This window comes from Sminthopsis crassicaudata, chromosome 1 (assembly GCF_048593235.1).
Source record: "Sminthopsis crassicaudata isolate SCR6 chromosome 1, ASM4859323v1, whole genome shotgun sequence".
NCBI lineage: Eukaryota > Metazoa > Chordata > Mammalia > Dasyuromorphia > Dasyuridae > Sminthopsis > Sminthopsis crassicaudata.
The window spans coordinates 57651549-57677638 of NC_133617.1; the positions used below are offsets into that span (position 1 = coordinate 57651549).

The 26090-nt window shown below is 50.8% G+C and overlaps 2 protein-coding genes across 3 annotated transcripts in view; one reads left to right on the forward strand and one right to left on the reverse strand.

The window, feature by feature from the left end:
* The window catches only part of MED16 (mediator complex subunit 16), a 128928-nt gene extending 126676 nt beyond the window's left edge, over positions 1-2252 (forward strand). The window contains exon 17 of the mRNA XM_074305361.1: positions 2242-2252. The gene's annotated coding sequence lies outside the window, so the exon portion shown is untranslated. The remainder of the gene's footprint in view (positions 1-2241) is intronic.
* Positions 2253-4458: 2206 nt separating this feature from the next.
* GTPBP3 (GTP binding protein 3, mitochondrial) lies at positions 4459-13238 on the reverse strand. 2 transcript variants are annotated; one of them, XM_074305379.1, is made up of 9 exons: positions 13068-13237; positions 8445-8689; positions 7828-7914; positions 7535-7737; positions 7122-7194; positions 6824-6967; positions 6207-6372; positions 5433-5702; positions 4459-5069 (listed from the first exon to the last, which is right to left on the reverse strand). In XM_074305379.1, exons 1-9 carry the CDS (start codon positions 13127-13129, stop codon positions 4838-4840), a joined length of 1482 nt encoding a protein of 493 aa, XP_074161480.1. In that variant the 5' UTR covers positions 13130-13237; the 3' UTR covers positions 4459-4837. The 2 variants fall into 2 exon arrangements, 1 of the variants encoding a protein (XP_074161480.1); XR_012488516.1 differs by having other exon boundaries at positions 4936-5069; positions 5156-5702; positions 13068-13238.
* Positions 13239-26090: the final 12852 nt, after the last annotated feature.

Genomic DNA, 26090 nt, shown 5'->3' on the forward strand with positions numbered 1-26090 from the left:
CCCAAGGGGAGCAGTTCTCAGGCCCAGCACGGGTGTGAGGTGACAAAAGAAGCTGTTTATTCAAGACAAGGATATTTCCGGAGGGCGGAAGTCTGGCGAAGAGCCGCCTGCCTCTTGAGGATGCACTGAGCCTGGCTGGGGGCCTGCTGGGGCACAGAGTAAAAAGGAGGAGGGGAGAGACCCCATGCTTTCCCCTCCGACTACTCATCCTAGATGAGGCAAGGAGAGCCTCAAACAGTCCCCAATAATAATTATGATCAAGGCGATGAGGATTCCGTGACCTGGGAGCCAGTTTTGGAAGGGATCCCCCGTCTGGGACTATCCCTGATCCATAAGGGTGGGGGTACTTCCCACTGCTCTCCCTTCCAACCCCCGTGTTCTGGCTGGGACTGGAGCTAACCAGAGGGCAGGAAGATGACAGTCTTAGGATAGGAACCAATGAGTCATTTCTGGGAGGCAGAATTTATTGAAGCAGTTAAGAAATATGGGTTCTACTTTAAATCATTTGTTCAACATGGGACCCTTTATATGAATCCCCTCACCTCCCTGCCTGTTTCTTCTGTAAGAGAAAGGATCTCTTCCAGCTCAAGCGTCCTACATTCTAAGCTCCCTCCTAGCTCTGATGCCCTGTGTTCACACTTCTTAGCACCTCACCCCACATCTGGCATCCGAGGTTCTACAGTCCCTTCCCTCTCTGACATTCTGGTTAAATCCTTTCCAGCTCTCCCATTCTAGGTTCTCAGATCCCTTGCCCTCTCTGACTTTTTCAGCTTTTTATTCCAGGTCCTAAGGTGCTTTCCCTTGTTCTGAAGTTCTTGCAAGCTTTTCCATTTTAGATTCCGAGGTCATTCTGATTTTAAGGTCCTTTTCAGACTTACTGTTCATAGTAAAATCCACACTCCATGTTCCAAATTCCTTCCCCGCTGACATGACATCCTAATGCTGGATAGAATTGCTCCAGTTTTTAGCATCCACACAGCTCCCCCTGGGGGATGTCGATTCCCCAGGATCGCAGCATTCTGGAGCTGCCAATGACATTTGCCCACTTCATTCCTGGAAATCTGAGCCCAGAACTTGGGGTCTGGGGTCTTAGTTATTAGAGAAACTCTTTTCTTCAATCACAAAGGTCCTGATTTAGGGACCTTTCCCTCTCAAAATGAATAAGGCACTTTGAGTGTTCCTACTGCCCTGACTGCTCAGAATCCCCAAGACCTGTCCTCTTCAGCAGTTCCCATTTCATGGACTGCCCCCCTAGGCTCCAGACACCTTGGGGGAGCCCTCAGTACCTCTCCCACCCCAAGGCCTGACCTTGCAATGTCCCTGCTGACCTTGGACAGCACCTCCACATAGTCCAATGGCCCTGCACCCTCCCTGGCCCCCAAATAGGGTCTTCTGTCCCATTGACGGAGATGGGAACTTTGTGTTGTCAAAATCTTTAAAATTTTAGTTTAACTATCTCTAATTGCAGCTTCATTTCTGAATAAAGGCATCCCTTGTTCCCACAACAGCAAGTTGCTCTGAAGATTATTTATCGACCCTCTCCACCCCCCACCGCCAGGCTTGCACGCACAGGACGCTCTTGCTGAGGTCTCCTCCACCCTCAGCTCCCACCCCCTACCCTCTGCCCTGGCCCAGCTCCCGTAGCAGGGACCTCACCAGGCAGCTGGGGGATTTCCTCCCCCCTCTATAAATAACAAGGAGGGGCAGTTTCCGACGGGGCCTCAGGATTCTTGGGAAAAAACGGAAAGCTGGCCAAGCTCCTTTGACCTGGCCCTCCCCAGGAGCCCCCAGCACCCTTCCCCATAAAGGCTTGAGAACGCTGAAGGGGAGAGGAAGCTGGGGGCTTCTGGGGAGGGCCTACTTTTCAGAGAATCAATCCATTTCCTCTGAAGGTCCTGAGTCCCATGACCCAAATGGAACAGGAGACTCCTGGGCTGAACCCAATCGGTCTGAGGTTCCCTCACTCCCTACCTGAAAGCAGCTCGAGCTCAGCCTTCATCCCCCACGGTCCCCTTGAGCACAACCTCCCCCCCCCCCCCAATATTCATTCCCCACAGAGTATTCAGCCTTCAGTGACTGCTCTTCCTAGGGGAGCACCAGGGGGGGAGATTTGCTCCCTGCCCCTGACTGGGAAGACTTAATTCACTGACCAGGGATCTAGTTGGTCTTTAAGCCTGTCCTTGTACTTAATGGCCCCCCCTTTTTAAAAGAAGCCATTTCTTGGGGGGCAGTGTGGTTCGACAGAGAGCACCAGCCCCGGAGCCAGAGAAGCTGGGTTCAAATACTGCTTTTGATACTCTGCGAGATCCTGGTCCCCAATTTCTTCCTCAGTAAGAATGAGGCTTAGGCTAATTTGCCTGTTGCCCTTTCCTCAATAGACCTTCTGATCTAATTAGCAGTAATTACTTCTCATTTCCCAGAATCTCAGAGCTGGCTTCAGATAATTCCTGCCTGAGGCATCCCATGGAAGGAAGTCCCCATGCTCACTGCATTGGGATGATCACTTACTGTTCTCAGCATCTGCCTCTCTACAACTGGCAGGCGCTGCTCCTGGGCCAGGCAGCACATGTACAGTCTTTGGCCCACAAGGGGTGCCACCACCAGGGCGGGGGGTGGGGGGGAAGAGGGGAAGAGTCAGCTCTCCAAAGGGCCGCCATTTATGAAGTACCGGGCACTGTCCTGGGCACTGGGGCTGCTATTTATGAAGTGCCTACTGTGTACCAGGCACTGTCCTGGGCACTGGGAATAGAGGCAAATGGCCCTCGGGGAACTTTACTGGCAATAGGCAAATAAATGTGTACAAAGGAGGTGAAGGTGCTAAATGAGAGGGGCAGCCAGGTGGTATAGTGGGTACAGCCTGAACCTTCGAAGTAATTCAAAGCTATACTCAGGAGGAGGAGGAAGTGGAGGAAAAGGAGGAAGGAGAATGAGGAGGAAAAGGAAGGAGGAAAAGGAAGAGGAAAAGGAGGGAGGAGGAAGAGGAGGAAGAGAAGAGAAAAAATAAGAAAAGAGAAAAAAAGAGGAGGAAGAAATAACCAACAGAGGAAAGGCATTAGAATTAAAGGTTTTGGGAGAGCTTCCTTTAGAGGCCTGGCATGTTAACTGGGATTTAAAGGAAGCCAGAGATGGAGATGAGGAGGAAGAGAGTTCTGGTCACTGGGGACAGCCAGGGAAATGGGGTGTGTTGCTCTAGGAAGAGCAAGGAGACTAACGTCACTGTGGCAAAGTACTTACTGTATAGGGAGGGAAGGGAGGTTTCAGAATGCTAGAAAGGTGTGGGGGTGTAATCCCGAAGGACTCTATGTGCCAGAGAATTTTATATTTGATCCTGGAGGAGATAGGGAGTCCCTGAGGGAAAGAATACTTAGTGGGGCTTGGCCCAGAGCCGCTGCATCTGGAGCCTGGAACTTCCTAAAACAGAACTATCCAAGGTAGTAAAGGCTCCTTCAAGGGCCAGTGGGTTTCTCCACTTCTTTGGATGTCTTCAAGCTGATTCTCAGAGGGACTGTGGGGCACACAGTCAGCACTTTAATGTGACCCTCAGAGGGCTTGTGGGGCACACAGTCAGCACTGCAATGCTTCCCATTCATTCCATCATTGGTGCTATAAGGACAGGAATTCTGCTCTGGAACAACGTTACCAAGATAAGCTTCTGCCATCCCCTCCATCCCAGATGATCTGTTTCTAGATAGAGGCATCCTTAACCTGGAATCCTTGAATCTTTTTTCTTTTTTCCTTAAAATAATTTGATGACTATTTCAATATAATTTGTTTCTTTGGTAATCCCATGTATTTTTTAATGTTTATTGATCAACATTCATTTCAAAATACTAATTCTATGTATTTAAATCTGACCTCAGATACTTGCTTTTTGATGCTGAGAAAATCATTTAGCCTCTATCTCGGTTTCCCCAACTGTAAAACAGGATAACACCTACCTTGTAGGGCTGTTGTGAAGATCAAATGAGATATTTATGGCACTGGTACACAGCAGGAGCTACATAAATGTAGATTCCCTTCTCTTCCCTCTTCCCCTTTATTTTATGCATTTAATATGATTCTAAGAAGGGGTCTAAAGGCTTCCCCAGATTGGCAAAGGGGTCCAAGAAGTTAAAAAAGCTATGAACGCCTGCCTGAGGAAAGGTCCCGGGTTGGGTGGCGTCCTCCTATGTCCAGCAGGAAGCCAGGCCCCAGATGAGCTCACCCAGTCCAGGAAAAGGACCCTTAATGATGAACAAAGAATGGGCCCAAGTTCAGCCCAGAGGCTCCCTGAGGTCCAGGATTTCACTTTCCCTTCCCTTTCCATGTTCCTCCTTCCCAAAAGGCTCTTTGTCTGATGGAGACTGGCCCAGACAAGGGAGGGCCATGGGTATGGAATGCCGGGGGCTACCTTCTTTTATTATAAGGGATGGCGTTCTGGGAGTTAGGGGATAGAAATACTGGGAAACACAGGTGACATAGGACAAAAAGATAGCAATCAAATTTATTTTTAAAAAACCTGTTTACTATAGGCAGTGTCCTTTCCCCTGCCCAAACAGGGGCTCAAAGGCCCAAGCCACCTCCTTCAGTCTCGTCAAGGAGCCCGTGCCCATCTGAAATCCCCGTCCCATCTCTTCCCCCTTTTGAGGTGCCTAACAGCCTAGTCTTTCTGGGAGAAGGTGGGCCCAGGCCTCAGACTGGTGGGGGCAGGGCCAGTGTGGGTAGAGCGGCTACACCACAAACTGAGAGCTCCAGACCCAAGAATCACCTGAGGAGCCTCCCTGACATCCTGCGGTCCTGCCTGAGACCTAGCCCATGGACGTCTTGGCTGTGGGGCCCCAATACAGTCCCTCGGCCCTCACTTGCCAATGCAGAAGTCCCGAAAGATGACATCCAGGATGTCATCAGCCCCCACCTGCCCAGTGAGGTGGCCCAGGTGCTTGCGAGCTGCCCTTAGCTCCTCAGCAGCTAGCGCCAGGTCCCGGCCCTTGCTTTGTTCGTAACGACCCAGGGCTTCACAGCAGCTCTGGAGGTGGTGGCGGTGGCGGGCCCGGGTCAGGATTGGCGGCCCAACACCTGGATCACCGCACCTGAAAGGAATGACCATGGCTATGGAGGACCAATCCCACCAGGACTCCCAGCTTTTGATCCCAACCTCCCAACCGAAGATTCTCACCTGGGAATATCTTGGGAAGGGTGAACCCCAGCCCTCAGCCCCCCCAGGTCTCCCACAGTGAGCGGAAATGAGCCCAAAGGCCAAAGATAGTCAATCAGTGGTGGGAAGGTCAGAGGTCAAGAGTAAACACTAGGAGGCCACATGGTCAAAAAAAAGGAGGGCAGAGAGAAGAAAGGGAGCTCAATCCAGAGGGAGAATCAGATCATGGTGGTTAAGCAGCTAGATGGGGGGTTGGAGGGCAGAGGTCAGAGGGCAGAGGCAGGAGGGTGGTTCTCACACAGCAGCCAGCTCCCTCTTCAGGGAGGCCAGCACAGCCTCCAGGCCGGCTTCTGTCTTGCAGGACATCAGGAGGTGGGGGGGCAGAGCAGGCCCCTCGAGCTGCATCCCCTCTGGCAGCAGGTCAGCCTTGTTGAGCACCAGCAGGATGCGGCGGTGGGGGGGGGAGGGTCCCCCAGGAGCCACGACTGTCTCCAGGAAGCGGCGGCTGGAGGCCGAGGCCAAGTCTGTGGCATCTAAGAGGGCCAGCACGATGTCGGCTTGAGCCAGCCTGCGGGGACAGGGGGAAGCAGGAGCAGCTGAGTCACTGAGGCCCTGGAGCGCTGGGGTCTGGCCCCCTCCCTGCTGCGGATCCACGGGGCAGGGCATCTCCCTCTCTGAACACCGGTCTCCAGTCTACAAAATGGAGAGCATGGGCCTGGGTATTGCCCAGGATGGGCGGGGGGAGGCTCCTGCTGGTCACTCACCCTCTTAGGAGCAGAGTCTCATAAACCTTGAAGCAGAGTTAGGAATGAACTCTCTCACAGACGAGAGAGAAATGAAAGTGTTATTCCAGAATAGAAGCCAGAGAGGCCCTCCCCACCTGACCCTCGCCCACCAGGCTGTCACAGGCCCCTGAGGCCCGGGGATGGCCAGCCTGGAGCAGAAGAGCCCAGGGCAGGAGCATGGAAGTGTCCTCCAAGGCCCTGCTGCTCCCTCCCACCCATGGCCAGGACCTCCCGTGTCCCCCACACCCAGCCAGTGGACGGTGGCCCGCAGCTCCCCAGGCCCTCACCTATCCTGGGCCCGCCGGACACCCTCCTGCTCCACCAGGTCAGGGCTGTCCCGGAGCCCCGCTGTGTCACTCAGCAAGGCTGGGAAGCCCCCGATGTCCACGGCTGACTCCACCACGTCCCGAGTGGTGCCTGGCTGGGGGGACACAATGGCAACAGGCCTCCGACCTTGGGAAACGAGGGAACACGTCAGCTCCCGGGGCCTCGTGGCCCAAGCTCAGGCCCAGAGCCCAAGTTCCCATCACAAGAGAGACCACTGGTCCAAGGCTGGGCCCTACTGCCCCCTGGTGGCGCTCTTGAGAAGCCGGCCCCTGAAGAAACCTCAGGGCTCTCCATCCCCCAGGCCAGTCTCCACTCTCCCCCTCCTCATAAGGCTGGGGGCAGGCTGAAGAAAACAGCCCCTCCCAGAGGCCGCAGAAACACCTCTGCACCACTGGTGACCATGGACATCCAGGCCACGGACATCGGGCCCTGCTGGATCTGTGGTCTGGGAATATCCCCCCCCAGAGCATCTCTCCTTTCCCCTCATACCTCCCTCCTCCCCCAGACTCCTCCATCCTCCTTCCAGAACTTCCCCCAAAGTGCCCCAACACCCATGGGCCTCCTTCCAACTACTCACTCAGCAAGTTGATGAGACTGCTCTTGCCCGCATTGGCTGGGCCAGCAATGACCACGTGGGCCCCCGAGCGGAGCCGCTGTCCCCTCCGGGCATCTCGCAGGTGGGCCAGGAGGGCTTCTTGGAGGCCCTGCACAGCACAGTCCACTGCAGGGACAGGGAGGAGAGCCACAAGCTTCAGCTAAATGAAAGGGGCCAGGGCTGGCCATGGAGAGCAGGGGCCAAGCAGGGTGGGGAGGGGGTGAGGAGTGCCCGGTGCAGCCAGGGAGGTTGGGAAGGGGAGAAGGAACCGGGGCCTCACCCCTCTGCAGCGCGCCTTCGTCAATATTGTCATCCTCGCTGAAATCAATGTAGGCCTCCAGGTGGGCCAGGGCCTGTGCAGGTAGGGAGGGGAACATGAGATTCCTCGCCTTCCAGAAGACATGGCCACCCAGTCCGGGTCACTGGAGCCAGTCAGGACAGCTCAGGCTGCAAAGACCCCAGGCCCTCACCACACGCTTAGAACTATGGACCCCTAGACGCCGAGAGCTAAGCAATGCAATCCACAGACTCCTCGGGCCTTAGAACCACATGGTGTTCACTAGAGGAGACAGGGGGGATAAGGGAGAGGGAAAGGAAAAGGAGACAGTAAGAAGGAGGGAGGAGGGAGGAGACAAAGGGATAACTGGGAAGGAAACCAGAAAGGCTGGGGACAAGGCCTGGAGCCTCACTTGCCATGGTCAGGGTCTCTCCCCAGCCTTGGCAGAGCTGTCCTAGCTCCCCCTGGAGCTGCCGTAGGGCCTGGCGTCGCTGGGCCTCGGTCTCGGCATGGATCAGGTCCCCCAGCCCTTCTACTTCCGTCAAGCTCAATTTCCCATTCTGGAAAGCCCGCTTGGTGAACTCTCCGGCCTCTGCCGGCCGAAGGCCTCGGATGCTGCCTACCTGCCAGGGAACATCTGCTCAGAGCCTGCCTCCCCCCAAGAGAACTGGCAGTCCCCAGAGCATCCCAGGAAAGGGGAAAAACTCACCCAGTGCCCCCAGCACAGCACTCACGACAGCCGGCCCGCCATGGACATGGAACTCGGCACAGTCCTCTCCAGTAAAGCTGTGGGGTCCTGGAAAGGAGGCCAGGAAGACAAGGGGATGCTGCCCTAGGCGAGGCTACCCAAGCAGGGTCCCAAGCCAAGGCCCAGACCACAGATGAAATGAGGGCGACTTCCTTTCACCATGCTGACTCCGTACAGAGGAAGGGAGCCCTCCTTGCACCTCCCCCCCAATTATCCCAGCCCCGGCTGCACCCCTTGTCTCACTGCCCTGAAGGGGGACTGCTGCGGACACCTCTGGATCAATTCCCACTGGGTAGGGCGAAGGAAAGGAAAAGCTTTGCTGCAGACAAGCTGGAATCAGAGTCAGGAGCTGCCAGAGCCCCCAGCTCGGGGTCTCCGAGCACTGCCATGCCTTCACACAGGCTCAGACGCCACGGCCTGGAGCCCTGCCCTCCTCGGGTCTCAGAACCACGCACTCCTAGGCTATGGCAGACTTGGAGCCGGAGTCCTAGAACCATGGACTTGTTCATAGAATTGTGACTCCTGAGGAGCGTTGTCCCTAAAGGCTAGAGAAGATGAAGGGCTGGCAGGTTCCTTACCTGGGAACCAGAGAATCAGGCCCCTGTCTAAGGGCTCACAAGAGCCAGGGTCCTGCAGCAGACGGAGCGTCGCCACGCGGGGCCGCGGAAGAACCTTTGAAGCCGTGAGTCCCAGGAGAGCAGGGCCACTGGCCGGACCACTGATGCGGATGACCGCCACGCCACACTTGCCCTGGCCAGAAGACAAGGCAAAGATGGTGGCTCGGCCGCCAGAGCCAGGTCTGCATAAACAGCGCTTTGGCAAGCTGGGCGGGGAAGAGAGAAGAGGGGTCAGCGGGGGGCACCAGCAGGAGGACAACAGGTGGGCTCGCCAAACAGAAACGTGGGCCACAAAATGGAAACGAAGGATCCCTGCAGGCCGTGGACTGACTTAGGAAACCCCACCATCTACGTTTTATGGTATTTGTACTTATTTTTATAAATACTTCTCAATTACATTCCTACCCAGTCTAGGTCACACTTGGGAGTGTGGTGGGCTGAGGTGTTTCGCACTCCTCAGATCTGCTGGGAACAGATAGGAATCTGGAGCAAGGAGGCTCAGGGCAGTTACTGGTCAGTTAGCTTGTAACACCAGGGTCACTTTTTATCTCTGGCTTGTCTGTAGGTAAGGACGTTGGACAGTTGCCTCTCAGAAGTCTCGAATCACAGATGTTCCAAACTCAGCAAGCCCAAAACGGAGCTCAGGCTCCCTTCCCCCCACCCCCTGCCCCTGTCACGGTTCTCCCCAGGAGTCACCTGTCACCACCCCGCATCCCACCATGTCTCAGTTGTTGCCAACTTCTCCCTTGTAATAGCATTCTGGGAGGGGGCAGCGCCTTGCCCGCAGTCCCACGGCTGGGAAGCAACTGAGGCAGGGTCTGAACTTCCTGACTGCGGCGTGCTCTATCACTTCGCCATCTCGCTGTAATATCTTCCGAGAGCACCCGCTTCCTCCTGACACAGACACCCTGGGGTGCAGAGCCTCGTCGCCCCACGTCTGGATCGCTGCCACAAGGCTCTCCCCACTCCAATCCGTCCTTCATTCAGCCCAAAGGGATCTTCCAGAAGCACAAGTCTGATGATGCTGCTGTTTCTGGCCACGTCTGGCTCTTCACGACCCCCTCTGGGGTTTCTTGGCAGAGGAGTTAGAGTGTTGCCCATTTCCTTCTTCACTTCATTTTACAGATAAGGAAGCTGAGGCAGTCGGGAGGAAGTGACTCCCCCAGGATCACACAGCTAGTGTCTGAGGCCAGATTTGAATTCAGGAAGATGAGGTTTCCTGATGTCGAGCCCGGGGCACTACACTGTGCTGCCAGCTGCACCTGGCATGCAACAGATGCCTAATAAATACTGGCTGACCTGATTCCCAGATGGCTGCTCCACTCCCTACCAACTCTCAAATTCTGTCATTCTACCCTCAAGCCACTGGGTGGCAGTGTGGGTAAAGGCTTAGAGGCTCCAAAAGGAGCCCTTCCCCTCAGTGAAAGCCTGAGGATCATCTGAAGAACGGGGACAACAGCACCTGCTGTACAAGGGAGGCTCAATTAAGATAATAGTAACACAAAGACACAGTTCTGTTTGACCTTTAAAACTCTTCACAGCCTGTTCCCTTCCTACCTTTCCAGTTTTCTTATATTTAATGTCCCCCTGGCTTTTATTTGCTTTTTCTTTTTTCCCCCTTTTTAAAATTTTATTTAATATTTTTATTTTCCTTAGTTAAAAGTAAAACAATTTTTTCTACATGTTTTTAAAACTTTGAGTTCCAAATTCTCTCCTTTGCTCCCTACCTTCATCCCCCATCAAGCAGGGACGTGTGAACTCGAAGCGGGTTGGGGTCCCTTTAGGAAACTATTTCCCATTGATCTGTGATCCCTCTCAGATCCCTGCCCCTCCTGGCTGCGGCATATCCTCCCCAGAAAAACCTTGTCTTTCCCGGATGCCAGGACCTCTGATTCTCAAATCCTGGTCAAAAGCATCCTTTTGAATTCCAATGGGAGATCCGGCCTTGTCTGAGCCCCCACTGGGTCTGAGCCAACTTGGGCTCTCCCAACCTCCCCCCTCCCCCCTCCCCCCCATTCTGATCTGCTTGGGTTTCCCAACCCCCACCAAGACAACCAATATAATGAGCTTCCATCAACTAAGGGCTTTGCACATGGACCTCGGCAGCTCCCTTTTCTGCCAGTACTTTCTGTCCTGCCTTCTCAGTGCAAAACTCCATTTTCCATAGATCTGCCCGCTGGAATAATATTCTTTTCCAGTGTTAGCCTCTCCTTATCCTCCCCTATTTCCCTAACCAGACTTCATGCCTCTCTGTCAGGATTTCTCACCTTACTTCCAATCCCCACAATAAACCCTTTTATCAATCTAGGTTTTCGGATGTAAATCCCTTTACAGAGAAGCTCTGCTCCGCCAGAAGGGAGTCCCCAAAACTCCCTGCCCTCGCGCCGAATCCCAAGGGTGCAGGGGAGCCGAACTCTCCATTCAGTTCCCTGAACCCGGAGCCTCCCACTAGACCCTATCATTGAACTCCCTGACCACCAGAAACCCTAACCTCATTTTGGTTCCTGAAATCTAAACCTCATCAAAACTGTGCAAAACACTCCCATAAAAGTCACACGGCGCGTCTGCTGTTTCTTACACCCGACACCCCATTTCCCAGCCCCCAGCCTCTGCCTTGGTGACGCCTGGAATGCTCTCTCCCCTCACCTAGACGTCTGCCCCCTGGCGGTCCTCAGGCCTCCGCTCGGATGCCCCTTCGGTCCCCTCCAGACCTAGTCCCTTCCCTCTGAGGTCACAGTTATCTACTTTATTCCTACACGTCGTGGTTCCTCGTCTTTCTTTATCTTTCATTCCAGCACTGTCTGGCGGGTTTTTCTGGTAGGTTGTTCCGTCACCGCCAATTCTTTGTGACCCCACTTTGTCGAGGGGAGCCCTGAAACTCTCCCTCTCTATCGGGCTTTGGGGGAAAAGCTTGGGAGCTCGCTCAGAGAAGCTTCCCGAGAGACCGGCCCCAGGAATCAAGAGGAAGTGGTTCCCTTCAGTTGAGTCCGGGACCCAGCTGGGGGTGAGATTTCTATTCCTCTATTGAGTTGGAGATTAGCCCAGCGACACTCCCGGAACTCCAGATTCTCTATTCCCGCGGTAGAACAAGCCTCCCTCAGCTGAATCCCACACTCTCAGCACTACTCCCTCTTACCTCTCTCCCCCATTCCCGAACAAGACCTAACTCACCTCTGCCGGGACCTTCTCCGCTAGATAATGCACTTCCCAAGGACCTGCACCCAGCAGGAGGGGCTCCCCTGCCCCTGTGCCCGGCCTCCTCACTCTGGCTCCCTGGCCCGGATCGAGGGAGCCGAACCTCACCAATTTTAGACACCGCAGTGACCTGCCACTTCCTTCTCCAGCCCCAAATAAGGAAGCTGAGGCAAACAGTGGCTGGCCGGGTCACCGTCAGCAAGCGTCCGCGCTCAGGAAGGCCAGTCTCCCTCCCGAGGCCCCCGGCGCACTCCAAGAGCTTCTTTACACCTGCCATCAGCCCAGTCCCGGGCTTCTCAAACCCCGGCCGCCGCCCCGCCGGTTATGGCGCCCGGGCCGAGGGCGGAGACGAGTCCGGCCTCCCCCGGTCCGAGGGACAGGGACCGGCCCCAAGTTAAAAAGTGTGAGGGCCCAGGTCTGATACATTTCAATCCCTCCATAAAAACGTGATTTTCTCCCATGATTTCTACTGACTTCCATCTAATGACGCCAAGCTGGTCTAGGTTCTTAGTTCGGGGTCTGTGAACTTTTAAAAATTACATATTTGGACAACTATTTCAAACTAACTGCTTTCCTTGGTCTTCGTGTCACCATAGTTATTTAAGAACCTGCTTCTGAGAGGCGTCCAGCGTGAGGGATCCAGGGCCCACAGAGGCTCCGGCGGGGGGATGGAAAGAATTCAGGCCCCGCCCACCCGCTGCAGAGTCATTCATTCCCTGACTCCCCTGCACATTCCAGACAATTCCGACCTCGGACAGTTAATGACATTCCCCCACATTCCACCTCCAGGAAATTCTCCACCCAGCCCCGGGCATGCCCGGAATTCTTCCGGATTCCAGCCAACTCCTCCCAGAAGCCCTCCCTGATTGTCAGCTCTAGAGCGTTTTTCAAAGATCTCTCATTTTGCTCCCATCCCAGAGGAGGGGGAAGAGCTCGATTTGCCCATCCCCCACCTTCATTTCACAGACACGGAAACTGAGGCCCAGAGTGGTTAAGTCCCTAGCCATGGGTCACGTGGGCAGAAGCCAGTCCTGCACCTCGGCGTTACAGCAGGTCACCTTTTAAGTTTCCCCTCCTAGGTTCAACCTCCCTTTAGGGCAGGGCCCGTCCTTTTTGACACTTTGCCTCTTCCTAATGCCGAATAATCTGTCTTTGTTCACAGTAGGCGCTTAATAAATGCATGCGGACGTTTTAATTACAGAAAGACAACACTGAGGTCCAGAGAGAGGCACGAGCCCAAGATCACATAGTCTGTCAAGGCTGCAGAGGAGAGATTCGAACGCACGTGTCTCCCAGATTCGCGGTTTGGCCTACGCTCCGCCCCGTAGTTAACCCCTTGATGGCCGACCGGACACCACCACCCCCAGCCCACCCTGGTCCGGGACGCACCTGGTGCACAGACGGGTATTCTGGGCTAGCCCGGACACCAGTGCTCCCAGGCACCGCCACATGGCGCGGGAGGGAGGCAGGACCGGAGCGCCCCCTTCCGACTACGGAGCCACGCGACCCCGACGTCGATGCGTAACCGTGGCTCCTCCCGCAAGCCTCGATTCATTCCGCAGCGACTTCCCGCAAGAGCCCCTCCTCCCTATCCCCATTGGTTGGCATCGAGGAGGCTCCGCCTTCGCTTGAGGCTTTATTGATTTTTCTCGATGGCACCGCCCTTTCTGTTGCTTGATTGGCTTTTATCTCTAAGAAATTTCCTTTTATGAGATGTGATTGGTCTATGTAATAGTAGTCCCTCCCCCCTACCGCAAGATCTTATTGACTACCTTTTCAGTGGCATCACCCGGAACCAGACATCATTCACGTTGAAGTGTGCTTGGTCCGCCTACCTGTAGGTACCACCTATTGGAAACGGCCCGATCTTCCCTGAAATTTAATTGGTCGTTCTCGTAGAAGCCCCGCGCGAGGCTCACCAGTGCCCTTTTGTGATTGGTTGAAACAAGGGCGTTCTGTGCTGAGGTCTACTATTCCTTGGGGCGGGAATCCAGGTGCGCAGCCGCACTTTAGTTCTTCGAGCCTGGGGCTTTGGAGAGAGCTAATAGGAAAATTATGAATATTGATGTGGCGATGATAAAAATCAATATGAAGTGGCCCCGCAGCCTCGCGCGGGTGGCCATGAATATTCATGCAATGACGTGAACTTCCCAGCCGCTTGCATTGACGTCCATATGAAAGATGATGAGTAATGGTGAATGTAAACTAAAATACGATTCACGAAGCGCTTTTTAGCCCCGGACAAGCCGGGATCCGTCTAGAGTCGGGACCGGGACTCAGTGCAGGGCGGGGAGTGAGGGGGGAGGGGCGGGTCAATGCTGAGGTCAAGGATTCCTTCTGGGGCCCAGGTTCGGCCTCCCGATATTGGGGGCGGGGGAGGCTGAGGCTGCCTGAGCAAGAGCAGTACTCAGTAACGCGCCCTCTTCAGGACTCGGGGGCTGGCGAGGGGGGCGGGCGGGTCATGATCAAATCGAGGCACTTGAAGCAACAAAGTATGACAAATGTGAAGGAATTAGCTCGTGCAATAGGATGAAGCGGAGGCCTGGGGAGCGAAGAGCGCCACATCCGGGAACCTGTTTGGTTGCTATGACCACTCTCAGTCCCAGAGAACAGATGACGGAATTCTTTTCCCTCTTCTGGACAGAAGGGCGGGGCTGTGGGCGGGTACTGTCATGGGCTCTGCCAAACGGGTAAAGGCCCAGTGCCCGGCAAGCAGTAGGTACTTAATAAATGCTCGCTCCCTTCCCCTGTCAGACCAGGCGGGACGGACTGTAATAGGGGTCCTTTATACAAAACCGATGAGGGGATCCCCTCAGGGTCCCTAGCCCTTCCTAGCATTTCCCCGGGGGCTGGGTACTCAGGGCATACAGTCTAAATGCGGCAGTACGGACAGAAACATGCATCCCCATAGCTTAATGCGTAGAGTGTCAGGAAACAAGGGTGAACGGGAGCTGCCTCTGCCGATGCGGATGTAGAGAAATAATGGACACTTAATATCCCGCTCCATTTTAGACATGAAACAGACCTGGGGACTGCACGCGGCCATCCCTCACAAGCCCCCATTCTCTTGTGCTCTGGAGATCCCTCACAGCATCTCATCCAGGGGCCTTCTGGCCTTCAGGCCCAGCCTGTCCAGTCTCTAGAGGAGCCGTCTCGGAGGGTTCATCTTCCTAATCTTGACTTCCCCACCACCAGACACTCGGCCCGTCTTTTGCACTGAGCCTCGTACTGCTCTGGTGAGCGTTTGCATCAGGCAAGCCAGGACATCCGGGGGAGTTCGCAGGAAGGCTCCGTAGTGGGCCGGCTCATGAGGGATTTTTCTTCTGTTCTGTTCCTCCTTTTATTACTTGCCCATTATCATCAGTCTTAGACAGCACTCTTTCTTCTGCCAGGACCAGGAGGCGTTGGACCTCCTCTTCCCTGATCTGAGTAGCCTGATCAGCCAATAAGTCCAGCGCCCTCTGGTCTGACTGGTGATACTATCTGCTGTAATCTGATCAGCCTGTTACGCATATAAATCCGGGTCCTGCAGCCCCAGCTGCCATCCTGGGCCCACATGGCTGGGCCATAAATCTGCACTATCCTCTCGGCTGCCCAGGCGTCTCCCTCCATAGGCATCTCCCCAGCTTGTTGGGGAAGTATCGATGCTCCTTTTGGCTCTACTCAGATCCTCATATAGCCTTACTCCTAACTGGCCTCCTTCCCTTGACAAGAAGGAGAATTCCGGGCAGACAAGTCTAATATAACCACTTCCTGACCAATTTTGGGTAAATGGGTATGGGTAACCAATCCTCATATCCAATAATGTCTTTAAAGCTCATTGTTCTTCAGGGAAAATAGTTGATTGATAGTAGAGATTGTCCTCCAGTCAGTCTCAAAGGTCCCCCCAAGGGCATCCCCAGTGGTTCTCTGTAAGTACAGTTCTGTAGTCCACATCTTTCCCATTCATACCAGCCCATTTCAGGGCCCGATGTCTCGTTCTGGGGGGTCCAGAACTATAAAGAGTCCCCATTCCCAGAAAGTCTGTCCTACCCCACATGTGGCTATCTTCTCCGGCTTCCTTTGACATATCCTTCTCACGAGAATAGGTCCAGTCATACTCACTTTTTCCCAGCCACGTACCTCTCCAGTTTGATTCAGGAAATATTTGCTCTTCACTGACTCTCACCTGCCACTGATGTCTTTCCTCCCCCGTCCAGAATCCATATCATTACGTACCTCAGTGATTCTGGACTGAAAGGTCCCGGCACCCAAAGCCACATTTGCCGCGGTCCTCCACAGATCCGACAGTTTTGTTAAATTAAAGCTATGCGCTTTTGCTTCCACCAATCTCACAAACTTATCCTGCCAGGAATTCCTGGAAGAAGAGGAATGGGTCAAGCAAGAAGTAATTAAAAGAGTAGGCTGGAGCCAGGAAACCATGGGCTCTCTGCTCCTATCCCTGTTGTTTAGCTTACTCTGACAGAGTGAGAAATGATTGTTTCCTTGTGGAAATAAGCAGAGTCAGATACCAGGGGCCAGAAAGAGAAGTAGAACCCTTCTGAAGGAAGAAATCAAGCTGTTCTTTCTTCCATCAAGGGGTATAATCAATCCCTTTTGTTTCCTTACGGGTAACTCATAATTCTCTGGATCACCAGAGACAACAGTCTACTCAAAAGATTGGTCAGCAGGTTCTTCGACCTGTGGGGGTTAACTTTTCTCCTGGATTCTCAGGGCAGTGTCTGTAGTAAGGTTCACCTGGAACAGCCCCTCCCAAGCAGGTGACAGCTTGTCTACCTTGGGATGAGCACCCAGTCACTAGATTGGTATTTATGCACTGAGAACCCCAGTGGAAGGGTTTGGGCAATGAGTCCTTTTTTCTGTAAAGAAAACAAAACAACTTGCCAAAGACTACCTATACTCTCTAAAGAATTTTTCCCTAGTGTCCCACCGGAAAGGTTGGGACAATGACCACACACGCGTTCGTAGGGAGACAGATCTATATCCCTACAGGGTTTGGTTCTGGTGTGGAGGGCTAGTGGTAAACACTTAGTCCAAGGGAGTTATGTCTCCATCACAAGTTTTGTGACTGCCTTAATCTCCTGATTCATCCTTTCTACTCTGCCCAACGTAGGAGCATGTAACTAAGAAATCCCTAGGCTTTTATTAAGGATTGGAGGACTCGAGGGGTGAAATGAGTGCCTTGGCTGGAATCAATCTGTTTTACCCCCCAATGGAGGGATAATTTGTTCCAGCAGAACCTTGCTTACCAGGGACGTGAGGGTCTAAGCTAGAGGAAAAGCCTCCACCTAGTAAATGAATTGTTCCTCTATCACCAACAGAAACCTCAATCTTCCTACAGGGGTACCTTGGAAATCCAACTGTATGCTCTGAAATGGTCTCATTCCTGGAGGCCAGCCTCTTTTTGCAAGGTGCCTCTGGCGATTGTCATTTGTGCTTCAACAAATAATGCAGCCACCAGTTAGTTACCTGCCACGAGAGAGTATGAATGCCAGGACAGATATACTTGGTCAAAACCATGTCACACAGATTCTGAACATCCCAATGGCTACCATGCTGCAGTATCTGCCTCGAAATGGCCCCGTTTATGATCTCCCTCCCCTCTGGGAGAAACCACATCCCTCACTCATCCTGCTGACCTCCCAATTCCCAAGCTCTCTTTACTTCCTTCTCCATCAGAAGGGAGGGCTTCAAGAAGGGTGGAAACGTGGCAGCCAGAACCAATACTGGCTCAACCGTCTCTTGCTCAAGTTCTCCAGCCTTTTCACCTCCCTCAGCCAGACATTATCCCTACCCTCTAAGAAGTTCTCCCTTTGATGACTATTGATCCAGATTATAGCTTTAGGCAAGTGCAGATTTTCCAATACCTGCTATATAGTGAGCCAGCCTTTTTCCTTCACTATTTACCATACCCCTTTCCTCCCGTATCTTTCCAAACACATGAGCCATCCCCCAGGCAAAAATTTGACTCTATGTAGATATTTCCTTCCTGGTTCTCAAATAATTTCAAAGCCTGATTTAGTGCACATAATTCACAAGTCTGTGCGGACCAATTATTTGGAAGCTTTCCCAGTAAAGGGAAGTCCTTTCCCCATCAACAAGTGCATAGCCATTCCTTCTTTTCCGTTGTATTACCCATGAGGAGCCATCTATAAATCGATTCACCCTTCCAGGAATGGGGGACTCCTATAGGTCCTTACCAGGTTTTTGTCTAGAGTCAATTAATTAAAACAACAATGCTCCCCCTTCCTATCCTTTGCTGTCCTCCCGGTCAGGAAAGTGGGGGGATTCTGATTGAGGTTGATGAGGCTTTCAATGTTGAGTGTAGTGAGTAGAGGAATTGATAAAAACTCATCCCTGAGGCAGGCAAGGCAGAAAGAAGGCACTGATATAGGGAATAATTAGGTGGGAAACAAACAGGGCTGGGAAAGTGAGTCAGAAGGATCTGACCTTGAGCAGAGACTAAGACTGTCCTCCCAGCTCTTGCCCAGATAAGATTCTACCTGTGACAGTTCAGGAAGGCATCCCTCTGAGTAATTTATGGCATTTCTTTCTAATAATGGGTTACTAACTTAATGATCCATCAGGCAGTCATACCTAAATTCAAAGCTCAAAAGATCAGTTGCAATCCTAAAAGATTTTATTTCTAATAGCAAATTCTACTAATCACAGCTTGGAGATAGATATATTATTTTTAAACAATTATCAGGTCACACACAGAGGAGATTTTGTTTAACGTGTTTTTCTTCTTGAATTTAAACTCATCCTGGTGCAAAAACCAATCATTAAACAAGCTTGTAGATTCTTAGTAAACACATTCCTTGTTTGGGAACTATACATTCCAAACAAGCTCATTTCTCAGGGCTGATGACCTTGTTACCCTGATGATTACAAGAAAACTAGCAAGCTTATAAATTAAAGGGAATTGACAGAGACCCCAGAGAAGGGGCTGAGTTGCTATTGCCCACCCCACCTATCAGCTTCTGTGGACTGTGCTGTTTGATATTTTCTCCTACTCTGTGAAGGGGGAAAAGGGTACTTGAAGGTGTAAAAGGCTTTTACTTCCTTCGTCTTGTTCCACACACAGTAATTACCAATTGTAGATTTAACATGATGACAATAATTCCAAATAATTTAGTTAACAATATCCAAATAGTCTTAGCTGTAATTTTCTCTCAATTTTCTAGCAAAGATGGGAATACCTAATTCTCTAAATTATATTTACAACACATTATAAAAAAGGTTTAGCAAGGCTAAGTAAGTTTCCCCCTTCTTTTAGTTGTTCAGTCTGTCCCCAAGCTGTTGCAGCTTTGGAAGTTCTTAAGGAAGATTACAGCTCCCCCCTTTACCTAAATAAGTTTCCCTTTTGTTTTAGAGAGAAAACAAGACAATTCATAAAATTCAGATAGAACAGAATATTGCCAAAAAAAAAATGAATAGGAGTCTCATAATTTACAGTCAAGCTTCCAATTTTAACATACACACCACTTCTAAAATTATTTTTAAATTGGCTTAATTTTAATTTATGAGATTCTTTAAATTCTAATTAAATGTTCCAGACAAGCTGAATTGCCATTTGGTTATTTTCTAATTCACACAAACCATTTCTCTTTTGTGAACCAGGAAACGGTTAAGTGCCAGTTTTTATTGACAGGGCCTCCAGAGCCTGCTGAAGGCTGGGGTGACTGGTGCCAGGATCTCCCCTTGATGGAAGTTTCAGGTGCCAGGGCTCAGGGAATGCTGACTATGGGGCCTGATCTCCACTCTATTCCCCCCATCCCTGCCAAGTTGGGTTGAGGTGTGGGGTCCTCACAGCTGTTGCTGCTTCCCCCATTTCTTCATGTGGGGCAGAATTTTAATTTCCCTTCATTTCTTCAGGATTCTCTTTTCTTAATCTGATCTGAGATGAGATAGGAGCTATATTGATCCACATAACTGAGATACATTCAGGACTCCAGGGAGTAGGGCATGCTGAGTGATCAGGGTTGTGGAGAGGATCCCTTAATACCTTCTGGGATGCTTTCCCTTTTCAGCATCTATCCTAACCTTTATGTAAAATGAACCATACTCCCCTTTCTCAGTGGAGCAGAAGGGAACTCCAAACAAGAAAGAAGTCAAGGAAGTGATAGCAAAAAGTTTCTATTTTACTTTTTTTTTCTTTTTCTTTTTCACTCTCTTCTTTCAGAATGGGGTAAATTCCTGGAATTATCCCCAGTGTTTCAGGAATTTTTTCTTGCAATCTTAAAATGACTAGTTGCCAAACTCCTTAATCATTGTTCTCAAAACCTTGAAAATCTGCTAAGATGTTATTTTACCAGCTCTATAATTTTAACTAGCTAACTTGATTTCTGTAGCTCCTAGCTTGGCCAGAACTGCAGTTCACAGGAAAAAAGTCAGGCTTTTCCCTTTTGTGGGAGTCAAGGATGTTAAGAAATCTTTCTCAGTGTACTAACTACAGCATAGAAGTTTTTTTCTTGCTGCTGCATTTTAAATCTTTCCAGTTAATCTTTCCTTCTTAGTTCTCTCCTATTTTGTCTATGGGGGGGGGCATTATTATGGTCCCGATTGGGGTCTTTTTTGGGGGGGATTTCTGCCTCCTTGAGTCAGTGGGTGTGCGGCATCCCAAGCTTTAAATTTGTCTCTGCTCTTCTCCAAAGAGAATGTCTAATGTGGCCATTGGCTCCTGCCAAGTGTACAAGTTGAGCCCCAGGAGTGAGTGACCCCAAATGGATCCTCTCTCAGAGTCTTCATCTCTTCCTTGAAGTGTTTAACTTCTGTACTGCTGAGGGGACATTCCTGCATCCGATTCCCCATGGAGCTAAAGGAACTTCTCTTAGTGGAAATAAGTAGGTGAGATGAGAAGTTCTTTGGGTCTTTTAGTAACTGCTTTAACTCTTGGTGGAGGAGAGCCTGCGGTGGGATAGCATCCCCCCTCCCATCCCCCCTCCCTGATCAACCTGGTCGTCTTCCTGAAGGTACAGAGGGATGGAAAGGAGTTGAAGCTGTAGGGGATGGGTGGAGAGGAAGAGGGGGAAGCTGGCTGAGAAACATGGGGAGGATGCTCTTCCTCAATCCTCCTTTTCTCTCTGCAGCGGGCAGCCAGAGGGCAGCATACACACGCTAGTTCGAAAGCTGAGGTTCTAGGTTAGTCACGCATATGTTAAGGGGGGGGGGGGGCACAATCTAAACTTTGCAACTAAAACTCAATAGAAATGTATATATCCATGTTTGGAAGCTTAATGCATTCGTGTATCTGGGAGCAAGGGTGACCAGGAACTGCCTCTACTGAGTGGCTTTGGAGAAAAATTGGAAACTTAATGTCCCACCTCATTATAGAAATGGATGAGGTCTTCAGTGTTGGGGGTAGTTAGCAGAGAAATTGATAAAACTGAATCCCCAAGTCATGCAAAGCAGGGAGAGGGCACTGATAGAGAGTAGTTTAGCTCTGTGGCCCCACTCTGGGGAAGTAGTCCAGTCAGAAATCCAGATTTGTCAAACTCCTGAGACCCACCTCTGTAGAGAGCTCGAGCAGTCTCACTTCGCCAGGTCCTGTCAGAAATCCCAGTCATGTCCCTGAGGTTACATCTTCTCTATAAAATCTACTTAGGGGTCTTCCCCATGGCTGTTGCCCCCCATGGCACTCTGCCTTATGGTGTCTTTCTCCTTCCCCCTCCCCCATACCACATGGTATCTCCCCTAACTCCACTCTGCTTCCCAACCCCACTTCTCCTCCTTAGAACTAACTCTTTTAGAGTGTAAGGCCCTTTCAGGATTTAGCCTGCCAGCTAAGGGCACACCCCAACCTCATGGGAGTGTTTCCTTTCTGCTGGTAAATGGCAAGTTCCATTAGAGCGCTTGCTCTTTCCATCATTAATTATTAAAACCCCTTTCTATGCTCTCCCATTCTATTTCATATTTACCTTTCCTGGTGTCTATTGCATCCCTTCATTAGGTCTGTAACCTAGTCCCCTAAATAAACCCTCCTTTCACCAAAGAGAATGCCCATTGTGAATTCTTCATGTGACCAAACCCAAACTTTTGGTGTCTGCCATCATCTGGAATCTACATCACCCACTTATGTCATTTTGGTGCCCAAAACAGATCATTTTGGCTTCAAACCCATCAAAATGAAACAAGCCTGAGGAAACCGCACTATCAGCCATCCCTCATACATCCCTGCAAGGTGGATACACTTCCCCTTTAGTGAGACTCACAAAGCCTACATAACGCTGTCACCATCATCCCACTTGTCCACAGCACCCCTATCTGCCCGTCTCTTTTCTTCTGCCCATTTTGACTTCCAAGAATTCTCTCAGGGGGCAGCTAGGTGGCGCAGTGGATAGAGCACCAGCTTTGAATTCAGGAGGACCCGAGTTCAAATCTAATCTCAGACACTTAACACTTCCTAGTTTGGGACCCTGGGCAAGTCATTTAACCCCAGCCTCAAAAAAAAAAAAAAAAAAAAATCTCTCAACTGACATTTAGCAATTCCATTTGTTCTGGGACAAGGTATCAATCAATATCAGCCAATAAATAAACATTTAATGAAGTACCTTCTATTTCCAGGTACCATGTTAAGCAGGAGGGATGCAAAAAGAGGCAAAAGACAGTTCCTGACCTCAAGAAGCTTATAATTGAATGGAAAGATAAATAAACAAATATACACAAAGCAATCCTTCTTAGAGGATAAGAAGGAAATAATTTGTTTTATTTTATAATTATAAATTTTTTGACAGTATATATGCATGAGTAATAATTTTTTTTAAATTACATTATCCCTTATATTTTCCCAAATTATCCCCTCCCTCCCTCTACTCCCTCCCCTAGATGACAGGCAATCCCATACATTTTACATGTGTTACAATATAACCTAGATACAATATATGTGTGTAAATACCATTTTCTTGTTGCACATTAAGTATTAAAATCCGAAGATATAAGTAACCTGGGTAGATAGATAGTAGTGCTAACAATTTACATTCGCTTCCCAGTGTTCCTTCTCTGGGTGTAGTTGTTTCTGTCCATCATTGATCAACTGGAAATGAGTTGGATCTTCTTTATGTTGAAGATATCCACTTCCATCAGAATACCTCTTCATACAACATTGAAGTGTACAGTGATCTCCTGGTTCTGCTCATTTTACTTAGCATCAGTTGATGTAAGTCTCTCCAGGCCTCTCTGTATTCCTCCTGCTGGTCATTTCTTACAGAGCAATAATATTCCATAACCTTCATATACCATAATTTACCCAACCATTCTCCAATTGATGGACATCCATTCATCTTCCAGTTTCTAGCCACTACGAAAAGAGCTGCCACAAACATTTTGGCACATACAGGTCCCTTTCCCCTCTTTAGTATTTCTTTGAGATATAAGCCCAATAGCAGCAATGCTGGGTCAAAGGGTATGCACAGTTTGATAACTTTTTGGGCATAGTTCCAGATTGCTCTCCAGAATGGCCGGATTCTTTCACAACTCCACCAACAATGTATCAGTGTCCCAGTTTTCCCACAGCCCCTCCAACAATCATCATTATTTGTTCCTGTCATCTTAGCCAATCTGACAGGTGTGTAATGATATCTCAGAGTTGTTTTAATTTGCATTTCTCTGATCAGTAGTGATTTGGAACACTTTCATATGAGTGGATATAATTTCAATTTCATCATCTGAGAATTGTCTATTCATATCCTTTGACCATTTATTTATCAATTGGAGAATGGTTTGATAAGAAGGAAATAATTAATGGAGGAAAGGCAAAGGAATTAAGAGGGGTTGAAGAAGACTTCCTTGGGAAGTGACATTTTCGTTGAAATATAAAGGAAGCCGGGGAGGTCAGTAACTGGAGCAGAGGAAAAGTGTTCCAGACATGGGGGATATCCCACCCCAGGCAGAATGCAGGAAACTAAAGGTGGAGACCATTGTGACTGCATGTTTAAGAAGACTGGAAAGGTAAGAGGGGGCTGGGTTATGAAGAACTTTGAAACTCAAACAGCATTTTGTATTTTATCCTAGTGGAAAGGGCGGGGTGGGGGGAAAAGGCCAATGGAATTTATTGAGTAGGGAAATACATGCTTGGACCTAAACTTTAGGAAAATCTTTCCAGTGGCTGGATGAAGGAGAGGTCAGAGTGCGGAGAGACTTAAAGCAGGCAGATCCCCCCAATTCCCTGCCTCGCCCATCTCCATTCCCCAAAAACCATTGCAATGATCCTAGCAAGAGGTAGCAGTGTCAGAGAAGAGAAAGGGGTGTATTGAGGAGATGCTAAAAAAGTGAAATTCACCGTTTTGGCAACAGCCTGGCCATGGAGAATAAGAGATAGGTATTGAGGAGTCCATGATATCTAAGACAGTGGCAAAAATAGGTTTTGAGCCTGAGGAACTGGGAGGATGGTGTTGCCCTTTACAGTTATTGGGGGGGAGGGTTGGGAGGGTAATTAATGATTCAATTTTGGACCTATTGAATTTAACATATCCACTGTTGATCTAGTTTGAGATGTCTGAAAGGCAGTTGGAGATGACAGATGAGAGACTGGGGCAGAATTAGGAGATTGGAGAATCATCAGCATGGAGATGGTCATTAAATCAATGGGAGCTATGAGCTCACCAAATTAGGTGGTATTGAAAGAGAAAAGGACGCAGGACAAACCCCAGAAGGACACTTAAGATTAGAGGATATAAGATGGAGAATCCAGCAAAGTGGACAGAGGAGTTGTCAGAGAGATAGAACTAGAAGGTAGTCGTACCCCAACATATGGGACATGCAGACCCTTACCAACAATTTCCAGAGCCTTGGAATAAATGTAGTAAGAAGGAAAGTTTGTTAGCTTTATTGAGAAAGGATAATCCCAGAGTACCAAAGCTGGTGTGTGTTCAGCAAAGCAGATTATAAAGACCCTAAGGGAAAACTCCCCCATCCCTTCTCCTTTGACCCACCTGCAGGAAGCATAATCCATTGAAGAAAATCTATCCCTGCACAAAAGCAAAGAAAATATTTTCCATAACATGTCTCACCAGATGATGAGGCAAGGACCCCTTTCCCTTCTAGTCTGGAGGTTTGGACAGCTTTTTAGTTTTGACTGTTCATGGTCAGGATGTCCTTTAAGCTGTCCAAAACAGTTTGATTTACAGGGCGAGCTACAGGATATTCTGAGCCCTTCGGAATGAGAGATACTTTCCTAGCATAAACATTTATGCTTTAGCCCTGAGAGGACTTCATCTCACCAAAATCCTAAAGGGAAGAGAAAATCAAGAAGGAAAGAGCGCTCAACATGCTCAAATGTTGCACAGATGTGGAGGAGACTGAAGATTGAAAAAAGGCTATGGGATTCGGCAGCTAAGAGATGATTAGTACCTTTGGAGAGCAGTTTCAGTGGAATGACAAGAAAGTCAGCTTGCAAGGCAAGGGGGAGGGAGAGTGTCGGGAATGGCGGGGGGAGGGGAGATAGAAACGACGCCCTGGCTCCGCCTGAGCCTGCCCATTTAGCCTGTCTGGCTGACCGCTTCTTTGCCCACCTGTCTCCCAGCCCCTTGTCTGCCTCCCTGGATCCCTGCCAGTCCATCTGTCTCCCATCCACCTGTCTGTCTGCCCTGCCATCCTTCTAGCTTCTCACCCTTTGTCTTACACTCTACTTTTCATCTCTCCTCCCAACTGCCTATTTTCCTGCTAGCCTGTCTCATCGCTCTGTCACACACACACACACACACACACACACACACACACACACACACACACACACACACACACACACACACACACCCCATCCTTCGCCATTCTCTCGGACGAGTCGGAACTCCCCGCCCTCCCTAGGAAGACTATCAGAACCCAAGGGTGGGATTGGATCCCGGAGGACATTCGGTGCAGCCCTCTGCTTAGGGGGATTTTGTCCATCTCTCATCCCAGACCCGAGGGAGCGCCGGTTTAACAAGCCTCCCTACATTGAGGGGTGGACCCTCCTCTCCACACACTCGCGGGCGCGCTCCCTTGCGCGCGCGCCCCCTACACCCCTCCGTACACATTTCTGGACCCCTTTGATGGTCCGGCCAAACTCCGACCGGTCCAACGGGGGAAGGGCCCCGTTTTCGGGACAGGGGAGAGGCTGAACGCACCCTCCGTCCACTTCCAGGCCAGGGTCATGGGCACAGGGACCCCAGCCCCTGCAGGGCCCGGCCAGGTTCCCAGAGCAGGCCGAGTCTGAACCCGCTCCTCCGGGCGCTGCGGCCAGTCCAGCCCCGGGCTGGTCAGATTTGGGGGCGCTGGGAGATGCTCCGAAGCCCGGGTCCCTCCGCAGCTCCGGGGCTGGCGCGCTCGGCCCCCCGCCCAGGCCTGCCAGAGGCGGCCAATCAGCGGCGGGGGGCGCGGCCGGCTGGGCGCTGGGGCGGGGACGGCCCCCCCAGGATCGCGCGGCTCCGGCGG